This window comes from Salvia hispanica, chromosome 5, assembly GCF_029641045.1.
Source record: "Salvia hispanica isolate PSC_SH4W2 chromosome 5, Shi_PSC_v1, whole genome shotgun sequence".
Lineage (NCBI taxonomy): Eukaryota > Viridiplantae > Streptophyta > Magnoliopsida > Lamiales > Lamiaceae > Salvia > Salvia hispanica.
The window spans coordinates 31,044,334-31,069,887 of NC_142696.1; the positions used below are offsets into that span (position 1 = coordinate 31,044,334).

Genomic DNA, 25,554 nt, shown 5'->3' on the forward strand with positions numbered 1-25,554 from the left:
ATATTAAAAAACCTAAATATGTAACTTCATCTTCTTCCTTTCGGCACTTCACAGAGTTTCTGCAACTGGGCGGCGCCTTTACAGTTTCCGGTGGTATTAGTGATCCAGAACCGGCCAAGTCCCCGCTGGGGCGGGGGCTTGTCCTATGCTGGTTCCATCATCACTGAATGTAGATCCGATTCTCTTTTATATTATTCTTTTTTATTTTATTTTCTCTTTACTTTAACTATTTATCATTTTTGCAAAACAAAAGCCGAAAAGAAACGTCTCACTTACGCCATCTCCAACCATTTACGTCAAACTCAAACTCATTTTTGAGTATGTGTTACACCAGAAAGTAGTTTTACTTTTACCATTTACACCATTTATTGGTATTTGTCTCACAAAAATTTTGCAGTAACACTAACCAAATATAGTGTTATTTAATTGAAAAACCCAAAAATAGATTTAGGTTTGATGTATTGTCAGAGAAATTGTCTACAAAAATGAATTTTGATATATGTTTGGAGATGGTCTTATAGTGAAACAGATGGAAGTACAAAAAAATGAGTTTTGATATATGTTTGGAGACGATGTTACAGCGTAACAGTTAGGAAACTAATTTTAATAGAAGCGTGGTGATTACGAATGTTCATAATTAGGCAGCTTAATTTTGAATGATGTAAAATAGGACATGAAATAGAAGTAGAAATAAATATAAGCCATACTTTGGTATAATGAAATGGAATAAGAAAAGAATAGAATGAAGATGAGAATGGAAATATAATTTCACATTTCATTCTCTTGCTTGGTAGTAATAAGGAATACAAAAAGAATGAAATTGTCATTTCTGACTAGTTTATCCCTATTCTAGGTGATTACAAAAAATAATATAAAGTTATAATAAAATGAAACATGAATAATTAAAATATTGATTCCGTCAAATAGAATGAAATGAAATATGAATATTTCATATAATGATTCCAAAAGAAATTGATTCCCATTCCAATCTTCATTCTATTTCCATTTCTATTCCATGCCCTTCTTATTTCATTCCATATTCCTACTAAACATGACTAAAATTAAAAAATAATTCAGGTGGGTGAGATCAGGTCAGCTATGCTCACACTAGTTTAAAAGTGCTAAATAATTGTCTCTACTAGGGGTGGCGAACGGGTTACCCGCGGGTACCCGCACCCGACAAGTCGGGTACCCGTACCCGATTTTAGCTAAATTGGTTGTCCCAATACCCGCCCCGTGATATACCGGGATTACCCGATACTCGTGTCGGGTATCCCGTACCCGGCATTGCGGGTACCCGTACCCGACCCGAAATTCGAATAAAAAAAATTGAAAACCATAATAATCGTCTATGTTCCCTAATTTACTTAATTAATATTGATGGTAAACTTTGAAAAGATTAAGAATAAAAGTGAGGGGACTCTATAGCTAGTTCCGATGAGTTTTCAATTGTATGTTCGGAATATAAAAATGTTACAAAAGAACTCTTAGAAACATTTCATTTTCTTCACTCATTTTGGAAAAATAATAATATAAATACTCTTCTCTACATTATTATCTCTCTTACTTTATTTTTTCTCCATTCTAACTATTTATTTTTAATTTTTCAAAATGAATGTGTATATGGCTATTGTTATTTAACTATTTATTTTTTCTCTAATTTAACTATTTGAAACGCCTCTATTAATATGGAATGGATGGAGTATTAAAAATGATATATGGCTCTGATACTAATAATAACGGGTATTAACGGGACTAACGGGTATACCCGTACGGGTAGTGGGTATACCCGCTACCCGCAAAACTCTAAAACACACTACCCGATCCCGCCCCATTTCCCGTTATCGTCGGGTATCGGGTACCCGATACCCGGCGGATAGCGGGTCGAGATGGGAATTACTCATTATCCGCTACCCATTTTGCCACCCCTAGTCTCTACGCAACACAATTCCCTCTTACTTTACTTTCCTTCCAAAACTACTTTATCTCATTTTTCCAAAATGGAGAGAAAAAGAAGCGTCTCGCTTATCTTGGGACAGAGGGAGCATATATGAAACGGGCAGCAACTCATCTTTAAGACAATAACTAGTTGGATATTTGGTCAAAAGGCTAGTAGACTTGCACTGTGTGAGATGATCATCCTCGACCTCGACGAGCAACCATTGTAGATGGTGGAGTACGAGGATTTTAGAAGATTTTGTCCAACTAATTGTCCACAGCTATAATTTTCTTCAAGACAAACAATAAGAAGACATTGAGGTTATTCATTGACCGCAAACATGGTTTGGCCATTATTGAACTGTTCAAATCTTTGACTCCTTTGGACGGGGAAAAAGATAACAATACATCTAATTGCTACGAGTAACAAATGACACTTTGACTACGCTTATTCCCCAAAAGCCAAAAATATTTGGGAGAATTCCTATTTGTGTATAAATTAATACAAAACCAAACTAAGCCAATGAATCTTAAGAATTAAGATAGCCAAATAACAAAAGCCATATTTGACATAGTCATTAGTCAACCCTTCACTACTTCATTAGGCCAGAAACGTGAGCAAAAAATGCTCATAAACCTGTATTTACACCTATATATTATATACTCATAATTTGGTGAAGAGGAGCAACATTAACTTACATACACATTAAGTAGGATATTTTTTATGGCAGTGGGGAAATATGTAGAAATGTTGGATGTGGGAGTGAGAATAGCAGCTAGGTTTCATTCTCACTGCCCTCAAACAGCTCAGATGTACTACCACCCTCCGCCTCCCGCCGGCCAACACCAGCAGCTCCTCCACCACAATTCGCCGCCACTGATGACCAACACCAGCGGCAACTCCACCACCACTACCGAACCCAAGCCAAGAATCAATCAGAGTCATGTGTTCTTTAGCTCTGTGCATACTAAATCGGTAGTTTCTGCAAAAATATAATTTAGCAATGAAAAATGTTTTTCCTTTTTCTTAAGCCAGACAAGCTGTAGTTGGAAAAAACATCCTTCTATAGTTCCATAAACCAAACAAGAAAACTGGGAGAACACAAGAAACCGAGTTTTTAAGTTATCGGTGCCTCTACTATTTCAACAATATGATTATACTACAAATGGTTGATGCCCTATCAATTATTTTACCCATTAAGAAAAATTCAAAAAGACGTCTATATATCAAAGGAAAATGTAATATAATCTTGAGGTAATCTGAAGACGAATGCTCTATTCTGAAGAAAACCACTCTGGCAAGAGTTCTCTTCTGATCCTGAACAGAGTTTTGCTATCTTTACAGCTTCAAGTGACCGAAGCCTCCTTTAAACGAGCCATACAGAGGTCGTGATCTTCTAAAACTAAAGATATCTTCTATTGGAACGTAGGATACAGGAGGTTGGGAATTGTCTGTCTTGTACTCTGAAGCATGTGCGCTCCCATATACACGTACGCTCAACCCCTTCTTGAGGGGAGCACCGACTTTAATGTACTCGTTGAAGAAATCTATCAAGTCCTTTTGAGTTATTTGCTTTAGTGCTGCTACCTGTTTCATCAAATGTGGTTTCATCAGACAAAATATTTGGCAACTCATGCTACAAGCACTTGCTTAAGAGATAGCGAGCAGGTTACAAAATTTCTGAGTTATTCAGATTAAAAAGCAGGGTTCAAGGTGGGAATACAAATTACAAAAGCCTCTAAACTACGAGAAATGAAATCCATGATTGCATGAGTAAACTAAATTCAGTACCTCGCGTTCTCTCCTGTCAAATTTGAAGGTTCCGTCAGATACTTCTCGCCAGTAGAATGTAGATTCCTCTCGTAGGTTTTTGTGCTTCTCCAGCTTCATTTCGATAAGTGCATTAACGTTGCTCTGTGTCAATGGAGAAGACTATATGTGAATATCAAGTAGCTCCTCAAAGCAGACGAAAGAGAAATGAGTTGTTCATAATGTAGTTTCCAGGAAAGATTAACACGGGACCTTAAATTCGTCGTTAGGCATTTCATAGAGCTTAGTTTCAAACATCTTGAGAAATGACTCTACTCTCAGATCAATTTGACCAGGGCCCTATCAAACACAATGATGGGTGAGTGATAAATAGTAACTACAAGAACAGGTAAACATTGTAAATATAATGAGTAAAAACTATATACACAATCGGTGCAATCTATACCTTGACATTTGATTGGATAATGAATTGTACACCTCGGACACCAGAGTCATTCCTATAGTACAGAAAATGTGAGACAAAAATCACATGGCACAAATGGAAGAATATAGATTGCAAGGGTCGTATTCCTACCTCTGCATAAGCACTGTAATATAACCAAGCTGCTCAACTGATCTAAGCTGGTGAAATGCAGGTTGTTTTGCTATCACCGCAAAAAGTTGAAGAGTGACATTTAGCTTGAAATCATCCTGGTGCACCTACATGATACAAAAGCAGTAATGTTCAACAATCGTGCCTTAGCAGATGACATTTAGCTAAATTGATTTGGCTTGTGTTGAGGGGTTCGGTTCTTACCTTTTAACACCGTATTTGATGAAAAATGAATAAAGATACAATACACGCATATCACTATCAAAGACTTGAGATATTGATTGGTTGGATTCCAACAATTTTTCTCAATTTTACTTTGTACCTGAATGTAGTGGACAAGTGCAGAATTCTCGTCACTAGGATTTAGGCCTTCCACGCTGTAGAAGTAATTTATTCCCCTCTCAAGCTTCACAACTCTATTTGTCATGTACTGAGATCCAAAGAGAGGCTTGGATATGGGCTTGGAACTCTGAAAGAACACATCTTCTATATGCTGGATCATGGACTCTGCTTCTTTTGGATCAAGATTTCCTACATTTAGACGACAATGAATCGGTGAACATGATAGAGACATTAGCCAGAGAGTAAAACATCTGCCAAAGATCAGGAAACAATGAGAGGAATCAGAACCTGCAGCAAAGCACTCCAAGAAGATCCTTGATATCATTAAAGGATAAAATTTCACAAGATGCTCGACTTCAAGGTGAAGTAAAACTTCAAGTTTCTCAGTCCAAGGCCATGTTTGGTCTTCTAGTATCAATGAACAGTAGTTCATGGCTTGCTGATATGGCTGTTGAAACTTCACATTCTGATAGTCTTTTGTGACCAATTCCTGCGTACAAGCATAACAGAAACCCAAAGAGGTAAATATGATAAATCAAACAGCTTTTAGATGCAAATATTAGTTTCTATTCATTATGGTAAGGATAGCATTATTCTGGAGGTGACATGATGAACTGAACCTGGAGATCTGAGCTAACACAACTAAGTTAAGAACTTAGTCTGTGTACCTTAATTACAGAAAATCTGTCATGTTTAACTTCAAAATTCGCAATCCGTTGTATTACTGTCTCCAGTAAGATCGTCAGCTTGTGGTTATATCCAACTACAGTGACCTGTAAGACATGTTATAATGGTAATGTGTAAGAATGACCGGATTCTCTTTTAAAGAAGAGTGTATCAAGAAACAGCAGAGTACCTGGAAACCAGATTCAGTGTGGCTAACTGAATAATATAGACCAGCAACTTGGGCATCGTATGCTGGAATAAGAAAAAAAACAGAGAAAGCACGGTTTTCATTAGTTCAGAATAAGAAAAACATAAGGTGAGACATCATAATTTAAAATGACTAGATGTAAGACAATATCAAGCAGGTGAAATAATTAGTGGATGACATGACCAAACAATATTGCATATTACACATCTTAACCATGAGAAAAGTACCATATTCATTTAAGTAGTCCATCAGCAAACGTGTAAATATTTCGGTGAGAACTTCTGATTCAGGAGAACTCCCAGAAAGAGGACAATTGAAATCTATCTTAACATATGCCTTTGGAGTTGAAAATGCTGTATCTGGTTTGTACCACAACCTTGAGTAAGGCGTCTTCCTCAACAAAACTGGTAATTTCATCTGATATCAAAGGTCAATAAGCCACCAACAAAAAGGATCTTGTTATGAGTCTAGCAACCAAAGGATACATGGCACTGTTTGAGCTAAGTAGAATGCAAAAACTTACTTGCTCTGAACCAGTCTTAAGGGATAGATCTGTAGGAATAAACACATTTTTGCCAGGTAGATGCAAACCTTCACCAGGAGCTTTATCAGCCCATTGCTACAAGACAACAAACACATTAGAATATCTGAATTTGAGTATCCTATAGATATTTAAGTAGGTAGAAAAGTCTTTTTCGGCATTAAAGAAGAAGGAAGGTCAACCTCAATCTTAGAGCCAGTTAATCGCTCAACAGAATAAGCTGTACCATACCAAGGCTCTTTTGAATCTGTAAGTCCCTCAAATTTTGTGGACTCCCAAAAAATTCTGTGGAACAGACATTATAAAATCAAACAACAAATGAATGATGCAAACAATTAAAATGGGAACCACTATGAAACATTATCAACTTGTTATTCCAAGTCAACTTGAAAGTTGAATCTGGCAAAGAAATATGAATAAAAATTGCAAACCATTGTCTTCATTTTCAGTTCTTTTGTTTTTTTTACATAACATTTGGGTCAGTGAGAATAGGATGACTATATGGTATCTGCTACTAGCAAGTAGCAATAACATTTTGGTCAGTCAATATTGGTGCTTGTAATAAAAAAAACAACAATCTCCAAGTAACTTGTGAAACGGACCTCACATTGAATGGACTCAGCTCTTTCAGTGCTGACTGAATGACCTCAGCATTGAACTTTGTAGGCAAAGATGATCCAACCAGCCAATCTTTAGGAGGATAAAACTAGAACAGATTTAACAGAAATAAGCAAGAACCATCAGAAGTGAAATAATACTTGACCACAAAATTACTTCAGCATAAAAGCTTGTCCTGACATATAAAGATAGAACCAGTTACCTGCATATTCATTGCAACATTGACCACATAATCAATTGGTCGAATCTTATCTTGATAGTGAAAGGAAGTCTCACAAATGGCTGCAAGCTTCATTAGTAAACAAAGATGAAAGAGTTAAAATTTCCAACTGGCAGTTTAAATACTAGTACATTAAACAAAAGAAGCATGGACATGGAAATTAATATAAGCACGCTCTTAATGCCTTCAATATTTAATCAGAATTCTAGAATGCTGAAAACTACTAAATGCTCTCATAGATAACAAAGCAGCTATGCATAAAGGGCCGGCAGTCTTAAAGTTAGGCAAATTTCAGGTCTGCATCTCACTTTTAGTTAAAATATATGAAGACTACTAATTATCTAAAAGATGAATAATTCTAGAGGGACTTATTTCTATAAGCCACAAAAATATGAAGTTCTCCAAAGAAAACCCGATGGAACTTTTAATATAATTTGTTACATTCACTATGAGTTGGATGCAGTCCTAATTATATGCAATTCACCAATCTCCAAGTGTTTACATCCAATAACATAATTGTGTGTAATGCAACAATAATTTTTCTGCAAATTTTTTTGTGGGACTATGCCATATATTTTGTCTGCAAGCAGTAATAGTGTCATTAACTATACCTCATCAAAAATCCGTTCACAGGGTCCAGAATTCTGGAGAAGGTGAATGTATTTAAACAAAAGTGCCACAATTTCCTCAAACTTCTCTGTGATTATAAAAAAAAAAACAAAAATCATATATATTAACTATTTAGAATGATATAAAAAGTTGATCAATGGTGCCCCTCCATCACCCTGAGACCTCATGCCCATAAAGTGAAAGTAAAATCAGAAGAAAGAAAAATTTACCTTGGCCAGCATCTGTGAGATCAATGCTGACTTTGAAGAAAGAAAACTCACAAGTCCAATCTGATTCACCAGCAGATAAACTTGTAGCCCAACCTGCATTAATTCGAATGAACTAATCAATATAACCTGAGTATGAACTTGAGTACCCAATTTCCTCTTTCCATTGTACTCCCTCCGTTCCATAGTAGTAGAGTCATTTCCTTTTTTAGTAAAAAGTAGTAACACATTTTCCCACTCCTACTTTTCCCTCTCTCTTGCTTCATTATCTCTACTTTTTCCACTCTTTTACTTTATTATCTTTTTATTTATTACATTACACACCTTTCTCTTAATCTCCATGCCGGAAAGAAATGTCTCCACTACTATGGAACGGAGGGAGTACTATATTAGAATGTAAAAATTTTATTTCGTACAAAGTAGATCAAAATCCTACTATATCTGAAAGTAAATTAATAGATAATGCAATGACTAAATAATGACACATCCCAACACTTCATATTATGGCCCAATACAAAATAGAGAAGTTTTAAACTATTACCATAAGGCAGAAACTTAACAGATGATAAGAGTATCAGTTTATCATACAATATTCTTTCAACGTGGTTGGGTCTGAGAGGGAGGGGGTAAGTACAGAACAGATATATACTGACAATTTTTCATAATCAGCAAATCAGTGAGGGGGAGTAGCCAAGTAGGGGCATGGAAAGGAAGCTCAACACCCACCCATTTTTTTCAAGATGTAAAACAAAGATCCTTCTCCTTCATGGCCAATCAAGTGACCCAGATACCTGCTTGGCCCTTCATTGTAATGATGGATTCCAGGTGTTGTTGGCCATACAAATTTTAACTTGTGACCTTGCTTAATTGGGACGGCTTTTACGAGAATCTGAGAAAAAGAGTGAAATATAATCTAGTTTATTATTACCAAGTAGAAACATTGCTACTATATTGAATAACCAAACTTAGCTCAGTAATTAAATATGTATTTCAACAAAAGAAAATCATAAGGAAAAGATTGTTACATTAGTCTTGTATACATAACCATGTAAAGGTAACATGGTAGCATTTCATGTTTTGTTATATAAATGGGATCAAATATTTTTGCACTAATAACTGATAAATGATTTTGATGTCACTTCATGAATCTATAACAGCAACAGCGAGCAAGAACAGGTGCCCAAGAGGCACTAAAATATGAATATGTTTATTTAGCAATTTGGTGGCAATGTCAATCGGTGATCACTAGTGAGACATTTTTATCAAGAAATAATGAAAGAAATATATGGTCTCACTTAGAAGTTGTAACATATAACATGAGCACAACATTGTTATATTCCAAAGGTTTATTCTCAGTGAGTTAAATTAACAGAGTAAAGATGCACCAACAGTACCTGAAGGTTTTCTGAATTACAAGGCTGGCCAGGGAAACTGATTGAGTTTCTATCTGTATTTTGGATATCCTCAAAATAGCTCCGGACAAGGCTTTCACTTTTATCGAGACCATCTAAACAAATTCTACTGCATAAGTTCATATATTTAACATGGCAAGACCATATAAACCAGGTGACAGTTATTAATCTGCTACCTTTAGTATAAATCACAAGATGCATGAGATTGGCTGAATAATTGTCTTTATAGAACTTCAGAAGCTCTTGTCTAGTGTCCAATCCTCTTTCTTTTGGCCGGACTTCCAAAGTATCCCAATTTCCTACACGTGCATTGCAAAAGATCATAGATGATAAGAGGGTGCATCAAGGATCAGGATAAATGATAGATACTGTTATGTACTAGTAGACCAAAATTATCTCTATCTACAACAAATAAATAGGGTGATGAAGCTTAGTAATCAAAATAGAATTAACATAAGATTATAATATGATAATTCCAACCTGTACTGAATTTGTGGTACGGGTGGTCTTGCACACTTAAATGTTTCTGAAGCTGTATTAATAAGAAACAAATTAAAATAGTTGGTTAGTTCTCTTCAGTACCCGATTGCATCAATTAATAATTAAAATATGCACACCTGCAATCAAATTTAGAAAAACTTATAGACTTGATAGCAAAATTCAAATACAGAAGCACCTGATTCATCCGCCAGGCATCAGATAGCAAATTTTTCTGGTTCTCTGAGATAAAATGGATGAGGGGAATCGAGGCCATCAGAAAACATTAAAAGGGACTAATCGAGAAACTGCAGGATAAAGTGCTGACCAGAATCAACTGCTTTTATTTCCCTTGTAGTCGCATCAGCCGACATCAATGGTTTTATGAAAAACTGAGCAAATCTGAATTAAAATTACAGAACATCATTATGTCATGCATCCACATAATGAATGTTCTTTTAGAAGGCATCCCATGTAATTCTGAAAATTCAATCAATTATACCTGTCCAGGGCTTCTTCAAAGGAGTCAGGGTTGACATCAAAGTAGTAATTGGTGTTCTCAGACGATGTGAAAGCATTTGTGCTGCCTCCATGCTGAAAATGTAAATCGAGTTAAAGATGTAGTAGTATTGTTTTTCAGTTAGACATATTAGAAACAACACTTTTCCAGACAAAGGACAAAACTTTAAGATAAGGAAGAACCAGCGAACAAGGGAAAATAGTGGGGTCATAGTAATGGTCTAGTCCCAGATAAAACAAGGTCAGTCAAGCGACGTGAAAAAATACCTCACTGATGTATTTTGAATAACTGTCCTCCTGAGGATACTTTTCGCTAGCATAGAAAAGCATGTGTTCTGTGATAAAATCACATTACGGTCAAATATAATAAGTATAACAAACTGTGCATGGTAGAACATAACTATTAATTGCAGTTTCACCAGCAAATACATCATGCATATAAACATTGAATAGCACATGCTCTGTAATAGAATCACATTAGAGTATCAGAACCATTATCTGGAGTTACACCAAAGATGCATACACTAATTACTCAAAAACATCTGCAGGTAAAGAAAATTACTACACAATACAAAAGACTGAAGTAAGGAATCAAATGGGAAGCATCGGGGGCATTTTAGCCAGCACTTTTCAAATGCCTTGCATCAACAAATTAACATTCTAAATCTCTAAAATTCTCTTTATTGGAGAAAACCAGATGCTTAATTGCATAACTTAACATGCTAAAATCTCTCCGAAATTACCAGACATCCAGTTCATATGCACAGGCATTACAAAAGCTTCAAGTAGGTCAAAACTTCAAAAGGATCAAAATCGATTGACATTACAAAAATTTAGATCAAAACATTCAGATTGAGGTATATTTGCACCCAAAAACTTGCTCACCAAGAAAATGCGCGAGGCCTTCGAGTCCCTCGGGATCACTGAAAGCACCGACGCGGACATCCATTGAAGCAGCACACTGCAATTAAAGAAAAAGGCAAATCCAATCCAAAAGGCAAAATTGAGAAACAAGCTAATCAATTTCAGATTTCCGCTAAAAAAGAGTACAAATTACAGACTTTATCGGTTTCGGCATCGCTGATGAGGAGAACTTGGAGATTGTTTTTGAGAACAATCCTGCGATAGTCTCTTTTATCATTGCGCGGCTTGATTATCTCAGCTTCCGGTTTCATTACTCCCAAGGCCATGCTTTTTCTTATCCAATTATGCGAATTCAGTCGATTGCAATCAATTGGATAATACAATATACAAACAGATAAATGATGGATATATTTTCTGTGCGAGGAGATTAACTGGTTGCAGAGATGAGCAAGACAGTGATGAATAGAGGATTCCTGTGCACCGAATGAGGATTCCTGCGCACGAAATGTTCACTTAAATTATCCAATTATTTAAATGACAAATTTTATTATAATTTATTAGTATATTAATATGATACAATTGCGAAAAATACATAAGCTACTTTTAAAAATATGGGATTGACTAAATTAAAAGATTTAATTGACGATTGCAACGTGTGAAAATCTAAAAATTTGTGATAATTTATGTACGGTAAACGTCGTTTTTTATGGGTGAAATTTAGTGGCGGAGCGAGGAATTTTGTGGTGGGGTCAAGAAAAGAAATTTTTAGCTCTGCCCTATTAATAGTTGTAGGTATTTCTCGATTTTGTCATCGAAATTTATTGCAGGAAAACCATTTTATGTTTTTGCTTCTTTTCATCATTTAGAATTAGAAGATCTTAAAAATAAATGTATATCAAGCAAATTTAATCTAATCGAAAATAACTAATATAAGCATTATGTGATGACCTTATAAATAATTTAACTACCAATAATATTTTAGCTCTGCCACTGTTAATAGTTGTAGGTATCTCTCGATTTTGTCATCGAAATTTATTGTAGGAAGACCATTTTATGTTTTTGCTTTTTTTCATCATTTAGAATTAGAAGATCTTAAAAATAAATATATATCAAGCAAATTTAATCTAATCGAAAATAACTAATATAAGCATTATGTGATGACCTTATAAAGAATTTAACTACCAATAATATTAAGTTTCTCATAGTAAAGCAAATTGTTTAATTGTACATATTAGAAGATTTTAATAAAACTATTAACCATATTACGATACTAATACAAAAATAGTTTAAAATACAATATTGTATTACGTTGATATTGCAATATTTATGAGTCATTGAACGATAACATCCTTCCAAACTCTAACCTTTAAAAGTCATGAATTAGAATATAGTATTGTATAAAATTTAGAAAATAATCTTTAAAAGACATAAGGGGAGTCATGAATCGACCCATCACCTCCCCGGAACCAAGGTCTATAAACAAGAATTTTGCCAACTGCGCTATTACATCATATAACTAAAGTTTTGTAAATATATTAGAATAAAGGCCAAAACTGGTCCTAAAATCATAAAATGATCATATAATTAAGACCAAGAATAAACTTTCTTTCTTTTATAACTAATTTAGGAGCGGAGCTACGGTGTGGCATGGGGGCCCTTGGGCACCCCAGCCATTTGAGGTTTTAATTTAATATATATATATATATATATATATATATATATATATATATATATATATTAAAATTGACGGAATTGTTAGTGTAGGACCAATTGTGATCCGAGTTGAAATGTTCATGATGCAAAAATTCAAAAGATAAAGTATAGGACCAAAATCATAAAATGGGCATATATTCAGAACCAGTTTTGACCTTTACTCCTACTCATATATATATATATATATATATATAGAGGAGTGATCAATGTTTAACTAATGTTAAGTGTATAACTAGAGAACAAATCTCAGCCACATATCTTAATACTTAAAATTAATCTTATGGCTTAACTATTTTTACATATTTTAATTAAAAAGTAATTAACAAGGGCATTTTTGGAAACCATATTCTATGGAAGATTCACGCTAATTCCAGATCTTGCTGCAACAAAATCATCCAGATTTTCGGCGACGCCGTCCTTCGCTCCGCCACCGATCCTTGCAAACGTTCCACCAGGTTGCACACACTTGCTGCGCGCTGCACAGCTTCTCCTCCGCCCCCAACCTCTTGAGAATGTTGCCGGTCACATCTGCAGGCAGCTCGATCCACGGCGGCGAGGATGAATCGGCCGTCGCCGGAATTTCACATTTAGTGCTCATACTTCGACCTGCAAGTAACCGCACAGCTCAATTCTCAAATTATCGATGGAAATGAGGGAAAAACTTGCTCGATTTCACAGTAAAAGTAAAATTAGGGCTCAAAATTAGGATTACACTGCAAATAACCGCGATTTTCAGATTATCGGTGGAAATGAGGGGAAAACTTGCTCGATTTCGCAGTGAAAATAAAATTAGGGCTCATGTTCAACAATCACATCTCGCAAAATATTCATCTCAAGAGTTAATTTCCTCATCTTAATTGTTGATTTCATGAACTGCTATATCAATTTTCTCGCAAGAGCTGATTTATCCATCGTCAATTGTTAATTTCACGATCTGTTATATCAATTTTCATCGCAGAGCTAATTTCTCCAACGCTAATAGTCGATTTCATGATATGCTAATTCAGCATTCCATCGCAAGAGTTGATTTTTCTATCTCATGAATTTGTTTTTCAATATAAGCATGGATGACAGACACTTCACTCTAACCATAGAATACTTCACTCTAAGCAAGTTTTACTTCACTGAAATGGAAAAACAAAGCACTTTAAGCATGAATGAACACTTCACTCTAACCATGGAACACTTCACTCTAACCATGATATACTTCACTCTAAGCAAGTTTTACTTCACTGAAATGAAAAAACAAAGCACTTTAAGCATGAATGACAAACACTTCACTCTAACACTGGAATACTTCACTCTAACCATGTTTTACTTCACTGAAATGGAAAAAACAAAGCACTACAAGCATAGATCACAGACACTTCACTCTAACACTGGAATACTTCACTCTAACCATGTTTTACTTCACTGAAATGGAAAAACAAAGCACTACAAGCATAGATCACAGACACTTCACTCTAACACTGGAATACTTCACTCTAACCATGTTTTACTTCACTGAAATGGAAAAACAAAGCACTGCAAGCATAGATCACAGACACTTCACTCTAACACTGGAATACTTCACTCTAACCATGTTTTACTTCACTGAAATGGAAAAACAAAGCACTGCAAGCATAGATCACAGACACTTCACTCTAACACTGGAATACTTCACTCTAATCATGTTTTACTTCACTGAAATGGAAAAACAAAGCACTACAAGCATAGATCACAGACACTTCACTCTAACACTGGAATACTTCACTCTAACCATGTTTTACTTCACTGAAATGGAAAAAACAAAGCACTACAAGCATAGATCACAGACACTTCACTCTAACACTGGAATACTTCACTCTAACCATGTTTTACTTCACTGAAATGGAAAAACAAAGCACTACAAGCATAGATCACAGACACTTCACTCTAACACTGGAATACTTCACTCTAACCATGTTTTACTTCACTGAAATGGAAAAACAAAGCACTGCAAGCATAGATCACAGACACTTCACTCTAACACTGGAATACTTCACTCTAACCATGTTTTACTTCACTGAAATGGAAAAACAAAGCACTGCAAGCATAGATCACAGACACTTCACTCTAACACTGGAATACTTCACTCTAATCATGTTTTACTTCACTGAAATGGAAAAACAAAGCACTACAAGCATAGATCACAGACACTTCACTCTAACACTGTTTTACTTCAAACCAATGAAAAAATAGAGCACAATAAGCATAGATCACAAACACTTCACTCTAATAATGTAATAATTCACTAAATGAAAAACAGAGCATGTAGTTGTTACTCACGATCAGAGTCTACGGTTGTTGTTTTTCTTTTTTTCTGTCGATCAAAACCTACACAAAACATAGAAGTAGTTAACTGTAGTAATTAACTGTAAGCTAACATCTGTTCTGTTCAATTTGGATTCCATAATAAACTACTGCATATCTCACTTATTAAACACTCTCGGCGTTAGAATTTGCAGAATTCTCAAAACTAAATCTAAATAAGAATGAGAAATCTAAATCAGTAACTAGTAGAACAACTTACATTTTGAAAAATCTTTCTCATTTGGATTCATTGTTCGACTATGGATGGAGGCGACGGCGATTGCAGCGACGATGGATGGAAGCGATGGCGACGGTGGATGGAAGCGACGGCGACGATGGATGGAGGCGACGGGAAGAGCAGTGATGGTGGGAGATGAATTCTGCAATTTAGTGAAATGTCTATTATACCCCCACCTTGTATAGTGAAGTAAATCTGTGATAGAGTGAATTGATTTCTCCTTCAAATTCGAAAATCTCATGTGTTAAAACTAGCCCTTAATTTTCTTGATCTTGTGGCTGTGATTTATTCTCTAGTTATATACTTAAGGGGCACTTTCCCCATATCACTACTCTATATATATATATATAGGGATGTACTAGTATGCTAACTAATTTTAAAGTGCTAACGTACATCCAATCACGTGCTGCCACGTGGCACAAAAAATGCAATATTATATACAGAAAATGCAATATGAATTTCGACAGATTGCATTTTTGTTATATGAAGATTGCATTTTTTATTGTTGAGTTTTGCATTTTCGATATTGACTGTTTAATTTGCATTTTATATCTATACGGATTGCATTTATATATGAGAAAATGCAAAACTTAACAATATAAAATGCAATTTATGTGAAAATGCAAAACTTAACAATAAAAAAAGCAATTTTCCAATAACTAAAATGCAATCTGCGGAAATGCATGAACAACTTCACAAATGTGAATTGCATTTTTATATATACAATATTGCATTTTTCGTGCCACATGGCAGCACGTGGTTGGATGTACGTTAGCACTCTAATTAAGGATGTGCCCTAATGCTCCCTTATATATAAGTATATATATATATATATATATATATATATATTAAATTAAAACCTCAAATGGCTGGGGTGCCCAAGGGCCCCCATGCCACACCGTAGCTCCGCCCCTAAATTAGTTATAAAAGAAAGAAAGTTTATTCTTGGTCTTAATCATATGATCATTTTATGATTTTTGTCCAGAACATTAGTTTTTTTATTTTTGAATTCTGGATAGGAAATGGTCCTTTTTGACAGCTCCTTCAAAACTTGACGATCAATGTCAATTAACTCACTTTAACCGGATTAGATTACTAATCCAAGATTTATTAGCAACTTAATCATAACCTATTTTTACCTAAATATATCGAAAATAAAAATTAGATTAATAAATAAAACAAAGACTACAAAATAGAAAATAGTGTAAATACAGTATTCAATTGTTTGTCGCAATTCTGACTTCCAACTTCTCAATACTGAATCATCTCTCACACTTCTCACTTAAAACACAGTTATGACATCCAAACAATGACTTATGTGTTATTAGGAAGAGTCACCTAATTACTGTTGTTGATCAAACAACGTTAGTAGTATTAAAGTTTTCTATCTTAGCTAATACAGAGTAATTCCTTGAAGATTAATCTTATGCTAATATTATAGATTCAGATATTGTAAGTAGTGTTATACTAAAATGACAACCCAAATTAAAATGACAACCTACCACCAATGTGGACCCTTAGATTTAGGAGCAGATTCAACCTTAGTCTGCCATGTGGCATGCTGGCTTGACTATGTATCTCGAATTTCTTGATTATTTGTGATTTCGTTTTGCAAATGCTTTGAACCATATGTCAAGTTGCTTGTCTATGTATTATAGATTGCTTGCTTATATTGTCATTTTGTCACCATAGTGCTCTGATTTTGTATCATTGTTGCTTGAACCTTATACTGAGTGGCTTACCTATATATCCCAGATTGCATACTACGTTGTTGTCACATTGTCATTTTAAAAGTCGTGTCACCCTAACGCACATAAGTATTCAAAATGAAAAAGACGTTAGCATTAGTTCCTCCCCATAAATTAGTCCAATTGAATGTAAATTATATAATTTTGGATTATGGAGATTCAAAAGAAATAAGTCAATCCATGACCATGATACTTTGTCCTCCACTACAACATTTACATTGAGATCGATTACTATTATGTCTAGCATTAGGGTTTGCTATTTTTTCATTATCATTATAATTGTATCCATAAAGAATATATTGAAATACATGTATTGACATTGCTCTATCATATTGAACCGTATAAATAATTAATGTGTTAGTCTTATTATATCCTTGATTTCTTTTGTGTATTTATCTTGATTACTTTTGTATATTTTTTTTAACGATGGAGTTATAAAGTGTAATTAGGTAGAGTACAAAGAAAAATGTAATAGAATATTTTAATCCCAAATTTCGAAAGGTTAGAGAATTTAATCCATATTTCTGAAATCTCTCTTTTGGAATGCTGGGGCTTGACTAAAGTTATTTAGTTAATTATAATTAAATTGGTTAACTTTCTCAAACTTGTTCAAATAAGTTAATCCTCAAAGTATCCATCAAAGTGATTCTACTCTCATTCCCTCTCTTTCTTCCCATAACTCTATGTATTCATTGCATTACCGTCTACCCATACTCTCTCTCTTCGCCTCTCGGTTAGTTACTAGCCTACTCATACAGTTGACATTTTTAAGTTGATAAAAATGCATAATTAACATACAAAACAAAAGGAATTTAATATATTATCAATAAGTAATGAGAATTTTAGCTTTAGAAAATTTAATACATTTTTTCGTTATTAATTTTTTTATTAGTTATCAACATATGTAAAGATTCGGATATTTGGATACCTAATTCTTCGGGTTCGAATACCCATGGTGGGTGTTGGAGTACTTGAAAAACATATCGGGCGGGATATCAGGTATGCACTTTTGACAATTTTTGGATTTTGATATCCGATTTTTTGGGTCAGATACCCGGATTCCCACCGCTAATGATTTTATGATAAACACTTAAATTGTATATCGATAGTCTTGCGTCTCATGACATGTTTCCATGAAAAACAAGGTTTAAATTGTTGAAAATGGAGAAATGTGTTGAAGAAATGAACAATGCTACAGTTGGGTTTAGGAATGAAAGAGCCGGTGAAGTTGACGTGGCAAAGGTTAGTCAATTAGTCAATTGTGTGGGAAATAATCAGCTACTTCTTGCTGACTTTTTACATGTACTTAGCTAGTTTTTGATTGGTTTTTTTTAGTCTAGAATGAGTCATCCCAATGTATATAAGAGATGAGCTCTTGGCTGTACAATTATTCGGATATTTTTGATGAAATAAAATCTCATATTTCTCTCTCTGATTTTCTTATGTATGCATTCTATATGCATGTTCGGTTTTTGTTTTCTACATGGTATCAGAGAAGATTTGTTGACTTCCGCCATTATTCTCTGATCTCTTTCTTTTCTGATGGCTCCTCGCGGTGGCAGCGGTAACCAGATCCAGCCGGCGGAGGATTCGTTGAGTCCTTATTATCTTCATCCGAGTGATAATCCTAGTATTCAATTGGTATCTCAGTTGCTCGTTGGTTCCAATTACATCAATTGGAGCCGATCTATGTCTACTGCTCTTTTAGCTAAAATTGTTGTTTGTCAATGGAGTTTTGTTGAGGCCTCACGATGATGATCTTCTATATCCTGCTTGGATTCGGTGCAATTCTATGGTAGTTTCATGGCTTAGGAACTCAATATCTCCTCAAATATGTTCTAGTATCATGTATTTGGATGATGCGCATGATGTTTGGTCAGATCTGCGTGATCGTTTTGCTCAGGGAGATTCAGCTAGGCACTACCAGCTGAAACAACAGCCCATGTCGCTTAATCAAGGAACTTCAGATGTCAATACCTATTTTACTAATTTGCGCATTGTATGGGATGAATTCAAGCATTCACAGCCAAAATCTTGGTGTACTTGCCGCACTTGTAGGTGTGATAGTGCTTCTCGTTGGCATAAGTATCAGGAAGAGGATTGCACAATGCAATTCCTTATTGGATTGAATTCATCGTTCTCTCAGCTTCGATCCAGTATTCTGTCCGTTGTTCCACTGCCATCGCTATCTAAGCTTTTCTCTCTGGTTATTCAGGAAGAATGACAACGAAGTATTGATGGTTCTGTGCCTTCTATTCTTCCTCCTGCTTCGAGTGAACTTCCTTATTCAGTGAATGCAGCTACTTCATTCTATGGCCGAGGAAGGCTCTTGTTCTCTCATTGTGGTAGAACAAACCACACTATTGATAGATGTTATACCCTTCATGGATTTCTACAAGGTTTTGGCCGAGGCAGGGGCAAACCTCCTTCAAATAACTCCACCTCTGCGAAATCAGTGAATTATGTTGATGATTCACTTCCCGATGGAAGTGAGAAGGCTGTTGCAGTTACTACATTGCCTTCTTCTGATCAGTGTCAGCAGTTGATCTCTCTTCTCTAGTCACAGCTTGCTGCCTCATCTCTCAGTTCTCCATCCACCTCTACTGCTCCTCCTTCTGCCACACAAATAGCTCCAGCTACATCTTCACCTTTTACTGGTACTATACTTTTCTCCCATTACATAGCTTCTGTTACATCACCTACACCACTTTGGTTACTTGACACAGGGGCAACTCATCATGTATGTTGTAATCTCTCACTTTTTAGCTCATCTTCTCCTGTCAATAATGCCTTTGTGAATCTTCCTAATGGTGCTTCAGCTCCTGTTACACACATGGGAACTATACACCTAACTTCTTCTAAAACTCTATTTTCAGTCCTATATGTTCTTTCTTTTTCCTTTAATCTCATATCTATTAGCTCTCTCACATCTTCACTATCTTGTACTATCACCTTTACTCACACATCTCTTGAAATTCAGGCAGCTGGAAGGGGTAGCAGAATTGACAATTTATACACCTTTGATGTGGATTCTGAGATAGTCACAGGTTCCTCAGATACCTCTCCCTGTGTAAATTTTGTTGTTAGCATTGATTTGTGGCATAGGAGATTGGGTCATTTGTCTTTCAATAAGCTCAAAACCATGTCTGAGCTATTGTCTTTCACAAATAAATCCCATGCTTTGTGTGATGTCTGCCCCCTTAAACAACACCATTTATCTTTTCCCATTTCTGATTCTATTGCTGCAAATCCTTTTGATCTTATTCACTGTGATATATGGGGGCCTTTCACCCCTTGCACCACCCAAGGGTTCAGCTATTTCCTTACTATTGTTGATGATAGCTCCAGATTTGTGTGGACTTTTTTGCTTCAACACAAATCTGATGTGAAAACTGTGCTCACTCAATTTTTCCACACAGTATATAACCAATTTTCCAAAAAGATCAAAGTGATTAGGTCAGATAACGGACCCGAGTTTAACCTCACATCTCTGTTCACATCTTTTGGGACTGTGGTGCAGCGTTCTTGTGTGGAAACTCCACAACAAAATGCAAGGGTAGAAAGAAAACACCAACATCTTTTAAATGTTGCTAGAAGTCTGTTATTTCAGTCACACTTACCCATCACTTACTGGGGGAACTGTATTCTGGCTTCTGCTTACTTGATCAATAGAATCCCTTCATCAATTTTGCCTGATAATATTTCCCCATTTCAATCTCTCTTCAATAAAACACCATCATATTCCCATCTCAAAGTCATTGGGTGTCTGTGCTATGCTTCTACTCTAAACAGAGATAGAGACAAGTTTGCACCAAGGGCATCTAAGTGTGTCTTTCTGGGGTATCCTACTGGATATAAGGGGTACAAAGTGCTTGATATTGATTCTATGCAAGAAATCATCACTATACATGTTGTTTTTCATGAAGATGTCTTCCCCTTTTCTCATCTATCACCCTCTGACTTCCCTACAACACCAAACACCAGTCACCATGTTCCCATCAATAATGCCCCTTCACCTTCATCTTCTGCCTCAGACCAACCTAATTATCTTCCAGCTGCCCCACAAATTACTCAAAATAATCAGTCACCACCTATCTCAAATAATCAGCCAACTGCTCAGAAAACTCCAAATCTGACCAAAATTGGACGAATCACAAAACTCCACCACACCTCACTGATTACATTTGTAATTCAGTATCTTCAACATCTCCCTATCCTATTTCATCATATTTTTCACTCTCCAAACTATCACCATCTCACCTCAAGTACATCATTCTCATGACTGCTGTACTTGAACCCACTTCCTATTCTCAGGCAGCTACTCAACCTGAATGGCAGCAAGCTATGTCTGAAGAGTTAGCTGCACTGATCAAGAATGATACTTGGATGATTATTTCCCTCCCTCCTGAAAAGATCCCTATTGACTGTAAGTGGGTCTACAAGGTCAAATTTAGAGCAGATGCCACTGTAGAAAGGTACAAAGCCTGCTTGGTTGCTAAGGGCTTTACACAACAGGAAGGCATTGACTTTCTTGATACATTCTCTCATGTGGCAAAGTTGACTACTGTGAAGTTTATTCTTGCTCTTGCTGCTATTAATGGCTGGTCTCTTTGTCACCTAGATATCAATAATGCTTTTCTCTATGGTGATCTAGAGGAAGAAATTTACATGAATTTACCTCCTGAGCTGCTTGTTGAGGGGGCTTCTGATCCTAATGTAAAGCTTGTATGCAAGCTAAAAAAATCATTATATGGATTAAAGCAAGCATCAAGGCAATGGTACCTAAAACTTTATGAGGTTTTAGCTAATTTTGGTCTCCAACAATCAGCTTCAGATCACTCATTTTTTTCAAGAGTGATAACTGCCATTTCTTTGGAATTTTGGTATATGTAGATGACATTTTAGTGGCCACAAACAGACCAGAGATGATAGAGAGCTTCAAAAGTTTTTTGGCTCAACATTTCATATTCAAGGATCTTGGCATTCCTAAGTATTTTCTTGGACTTGAAATTGCTAGAAACAAAAAGGGGATTCAGATTTCACAAAGAAAATAGCAATGGACTTAGTTCGGGATGCAGGTTTGTTGGGATGCAAGCTGATAAGTCGTATTCTAAGCCTTGGTTACTGATCAGTATGTCGTGAAATGCATGTATTATCTGCATAACAGTTGCTAAAGTGTGCAGGATTAAAGGATCCAAGTCAGTAGGAGACGATTCAGGTGACGCAAGTGAAAAGAGCGCCAGAAGGGTGCAATACTGACCAGGATGCAGCCAGAGCAAAGGCTCGAGATGGAGAAGAAGGATAGCTGGGATGATCATTAACAAGGGCAGAAAAGTCAAATCGTGAAGGAAGTCTACCCTAAAAGCAAGGGCAAGCCTCCCCTATAAAAGAAGCCACTTGGAGAGAGAAAAAAGTTCGGTTGGGAGTTCCAAGTTCTCGGTTCTCATACACACTTAGTAGAATTCTCTCTAGAAGATCAGTCTTTCAGCATTATCCAATCTCTCGTTCCTCGCCACAGCTATGGTCACTTGACATCCAAGAGTCTACCGGAGTAGTCATCATCCCACCGTTCCAGCCAGTTCGTCGTAGTAGTATAGCAGTTTCACCGCCCAGAGTGGCAAAAACAATCGTTACTCGCTTTCTAGTTTAATCTTTACTTGCTTTCTAGTTGGATCTGTGCAAATATTTATCTTTGTTGCCTTTTGAAGTACTTGGTGAAGATCCAAACGTTTTAGTTATGAAATTTCTATTTCGAATGTCCCTTTGGTTTGAGTTTGCTTCATTCTACCTAGGAAAGTTAGATCTAGTCGTTGCTTTTAACTTCTAAGCGTTGTCTTATCTGGAGTTGTTGATCTGAGGTTGTAGTTATGTTTCAGTCTAATTTTCGTGCATGAGTCTTTCGTTCTGCATTATAATCACCACCTTGCATGTTAGTCAGTAGAGGTAAACTGCAGTTTCGCCGTTTATTTTAAGTTTGAGCATTTTAATCCATGGATCTTGAGTTTGAAGTTATGAATCTGAGTTTAGTTATGGTGTTTGTGTTCATATGATTTTTGTTAATACTTGGTGAAGAAGAAAACGTCAAAATCAACTTTAGTTTGGACCACTTTACTTTTAAGTTACTTTTACTTTTGTTCCCTACTTTTCAGTTGTACCTTCCAGACTTGTCAGAAAACCAACCAGCCACCAGATATACCTTGTTGTCTAAATTTCCCCTTTTAGTAACTGTCTACTTTTCGTATACCTCTGAGACACTTTGTCCCCTATTTTCACGAACACAACCACATGCCTGCTATTTTCACGCCAATTAGTCAGTAGAGTACCATCTTTATTTCTTTCCTAGGTAAATTCTCAACCCAAGCGTGGTAGCTAACCAAAAACACCCAGGAAAGTCACCGCAGTTATCCGAACGTGTCCATCCTTGTGGGATTCGACCCTTACCTCCACTATACTAATCAGTAGAAGTGGGTTGAGGAAACTTGTTTGAAATCAAGTCCCGGTTGTCGTACCAACGACTCAGCTGGGTCAGGAATCTCTTCCTGATCAGTTGGATACACACTCCCAATTACATACGTTGACCGAGAGAAAACCTGCAGCCTTTCACAAGCCTTCATCGGTGCCAATGGATCCACTAAAACAACTCAGGCATGAGGCAGGAAAACCAATGGAGGATCCATCAAAATACAGAAGAATGATAGGCAGATTGTTATACTTATGTATAACTAGGCCAGACATAACCTTTGCAGTTCACAAACTAAGTCAGTTTGTTTCAAATCCTCGTGAAGAACATTGGGAAGCTAGTGAGAAAGTGTTGAGATATCTGAAAGGGACTCCTGGCCATGGCTTATTTTACTCAAGCTCTAGTGAGTCTGTTGTTAGCATCTTCTCAGATGCAGACTAGGTTGCTTGCTCGGAAACCCGCAAGTCCATGACTGGATATTGCCTATTCCTTGGATCTTCTTTGATATCTTGGAGAGCTAAAAAGCAGAACACAATATCAAGATCATCAGCTGAAGCAGAATATCGTGCTATGGCACAAGCAACTTGTGAAGTAGTGTGTGCTACTGCATTGCTGAAAGACTTTGGGATTGAAAGAATGAAAGTTGTGCCACTGTTCTGTGATAATCAAGCAGCTGTGTATATCAGTTCAAATCTGGTCTTCCATGAACGCACTAAGCACATAGAGATTGACTGCCATACAGTGAGGGAGAAGTGTTTGGCAAGGGTGATAAAGCTTATGCATATCAGGAACAACTTACAATTGGCTGACATATTCACCAAGCCATTGGGAGCTACTGCATTTGAAAGTATATTGTGCAAGATGAACTTTTTTAGCTTGTACAGTCCATCTTGAGGGAGGCTGTTGAAAATGGAGAAATGTGTTGAAGAAATGAACAATGCTACAGTTGGGTTTAGGAGTGAAAGAGTCGGTGAAGCTGACGTGGCAAAGGTTAGTCAATTAGTCAATTGTGTGGGAAATAATCAGCTACTTCTTGCTGACTTTTTACATGTACTTAGCTAGTTTTTTATTGGTTTTTTATAGTCTAGAATGAGTCATCCCAATGTATATAAGAGATGAGCTCTTGGCTGTACAATTCATTCGGATATTTTTGATGAAATAAGATCTCATATTTCTCTCTCTGATTTTCTTATGTATGCATTCTATATGCATGTTCGATTTGTGTTTTCTACATAAATATCGCCAGCTTCTTTCTCTAAGCCCAAGCGGACAAGAACACTTTTTCATCCTGACGATCATGATCACACAAAACTTCGAACACTATCACACCAAACGAATGTGTCACTAGCCTTTGTAAGTTTCTTAGAGGATAACTAATATGGATCCATATACCCAACCGTGCCCATACATTGTACTAACATGGCTATGTGGGTAATCCAAGCTCACATATTTGGCCGGGCCAAAATCTACATCTTTAGCCAATGAATTTTTAGTCTAAAAGGATGTTCGAACTCTTCAGATCACGATGTATGAATGAGCCAGTGCAATGCAGTGGTGAAAATGATACAAACTCGAACAAATTCTATCAAGATACTAAGTCGTTGGTCGTCCCTTACACTTTTGTGGAGGTGATCACTTAGTGTATGATTAGTTGTGTATTAATATACTATAATCTTTTCACTCTTCTCATTGCAATAGTCAATAAGAGAGACAATATTATGATGTTTGATCTGATTTAGTGTTTCGATCTCCTCATCGAATCTCGTCCCCTCTTGATTGGAAGTTTAATTTTTCCGCTTCGCCGCTACCTTCTCATTGTCGATGATACCTTTGTACACTGTAGTAAGACCTTTTTCTCCTAATTTATGCTCATCATTGCATTTTCAGTGACCGACTTGATCTCATCTAGAGAGAATATACGACAATTTTTATTTTTTTCGACGATGATGTCATCTTCTAAACTCTAGTTGACTGCAGTATGGGTGAATGTGGTCTCTTGTATATGCATGCTTCAAATCTTAAAGTTTTTTTCCCCTAGTTGAATCCACTCCATAATATAA

At 36.1% G+C, this 25,554-nt stretch overlaps 1 protein-coding gene across 2 annotated transcripts; it reads right to left on the reverse strand.

Annotated features, from left to right (window-relative positions):
* Positions 1-3,036: 3,036 nt before the first annotated feature.
* Positions 3,037-11,502, reverse strand: LOC125188423 (insulin-degrading enzyme-like 1, peroxisomal). 2 transcript variants are annotated; one of them, XM_048085255.2, is made up of 26 exons: positions 11,202-11,501; positions 11,026-11,101; positions 10,408-10,475; positions 10,124-10,215; positions 9,950-10,023; positions 9,821-9,864; positions 9,625-9,676; positions 9,321-9,443; positions 9,127-9,239; positions 8,459-8,621; positions 7,736-7,828; positions 7,508-7,593; positions 6,879-6,965; positions 6,661-6,764; positions 6,241-6,343; positions 6,041-6,136; positions 5,745-5,934; positions 5,500-5,561; positions 5,312-5,416; positions 4,932-5,133; positions 4,624-4,832; positions 4,284-4,408; positions 4,155-4,206; positions 3,962-4,048; positions 3,731-3,853; positions 3,037-3,526 (listed from the first exon to the last, which is right to left on the reverse strand). In XM_048085255.2, exons 1-26 carry the CDS (start codon positions 11,328-11,330, stop codon positions 3,278-3,280), a joined length of 2,907 nt encoding a protein of 968 aa, XP_047941212.1. In that variant the 5' UTR covers positions 11,331-11,501; the 3' UTR covers positions 3,037-3,277. The 2 variants fall into 2 exon arrangements, with proteins under 2 accessions (XP_047941212.1, XP_088915086.1); XM_089058960.1 differs by lacking the exon at positions 8,459-8,621 and having other exon boundaries at positions 7,508-7,591; positions 11,202-11,502.
* Positions 11,503-25,554: the final 14,052 nt, after the last annotated feature.

What these genes read in the sequence shown, in the direction of transcription:
- LOC125188423 (XM_048085255.2), bottom strand. Translation starts at nt 11,330, where the DNA reads ATGGCCTTGGGAGTAATGAAACCGGAAGCTGAGATAATCAAGCCGCGC. An exon ending in CTGAGTCCATTCAATGTGAG is followed by an intron (nt 6,344 to 6,660) that starts GTCCGTTTCACA and finishes TCTGTTCCACAG; the next exon opens with AATTTTTTGGGAGTCCACAA. An exon ending in ACACTGAATCTGGTTTCCAG is followed by an intron (nt 5,417 to 5,499) that starts GTACTCTGCTGT and finishes CATGTCTTACAG; the next exon opens with GTCACTGTAGTTGGATATAA.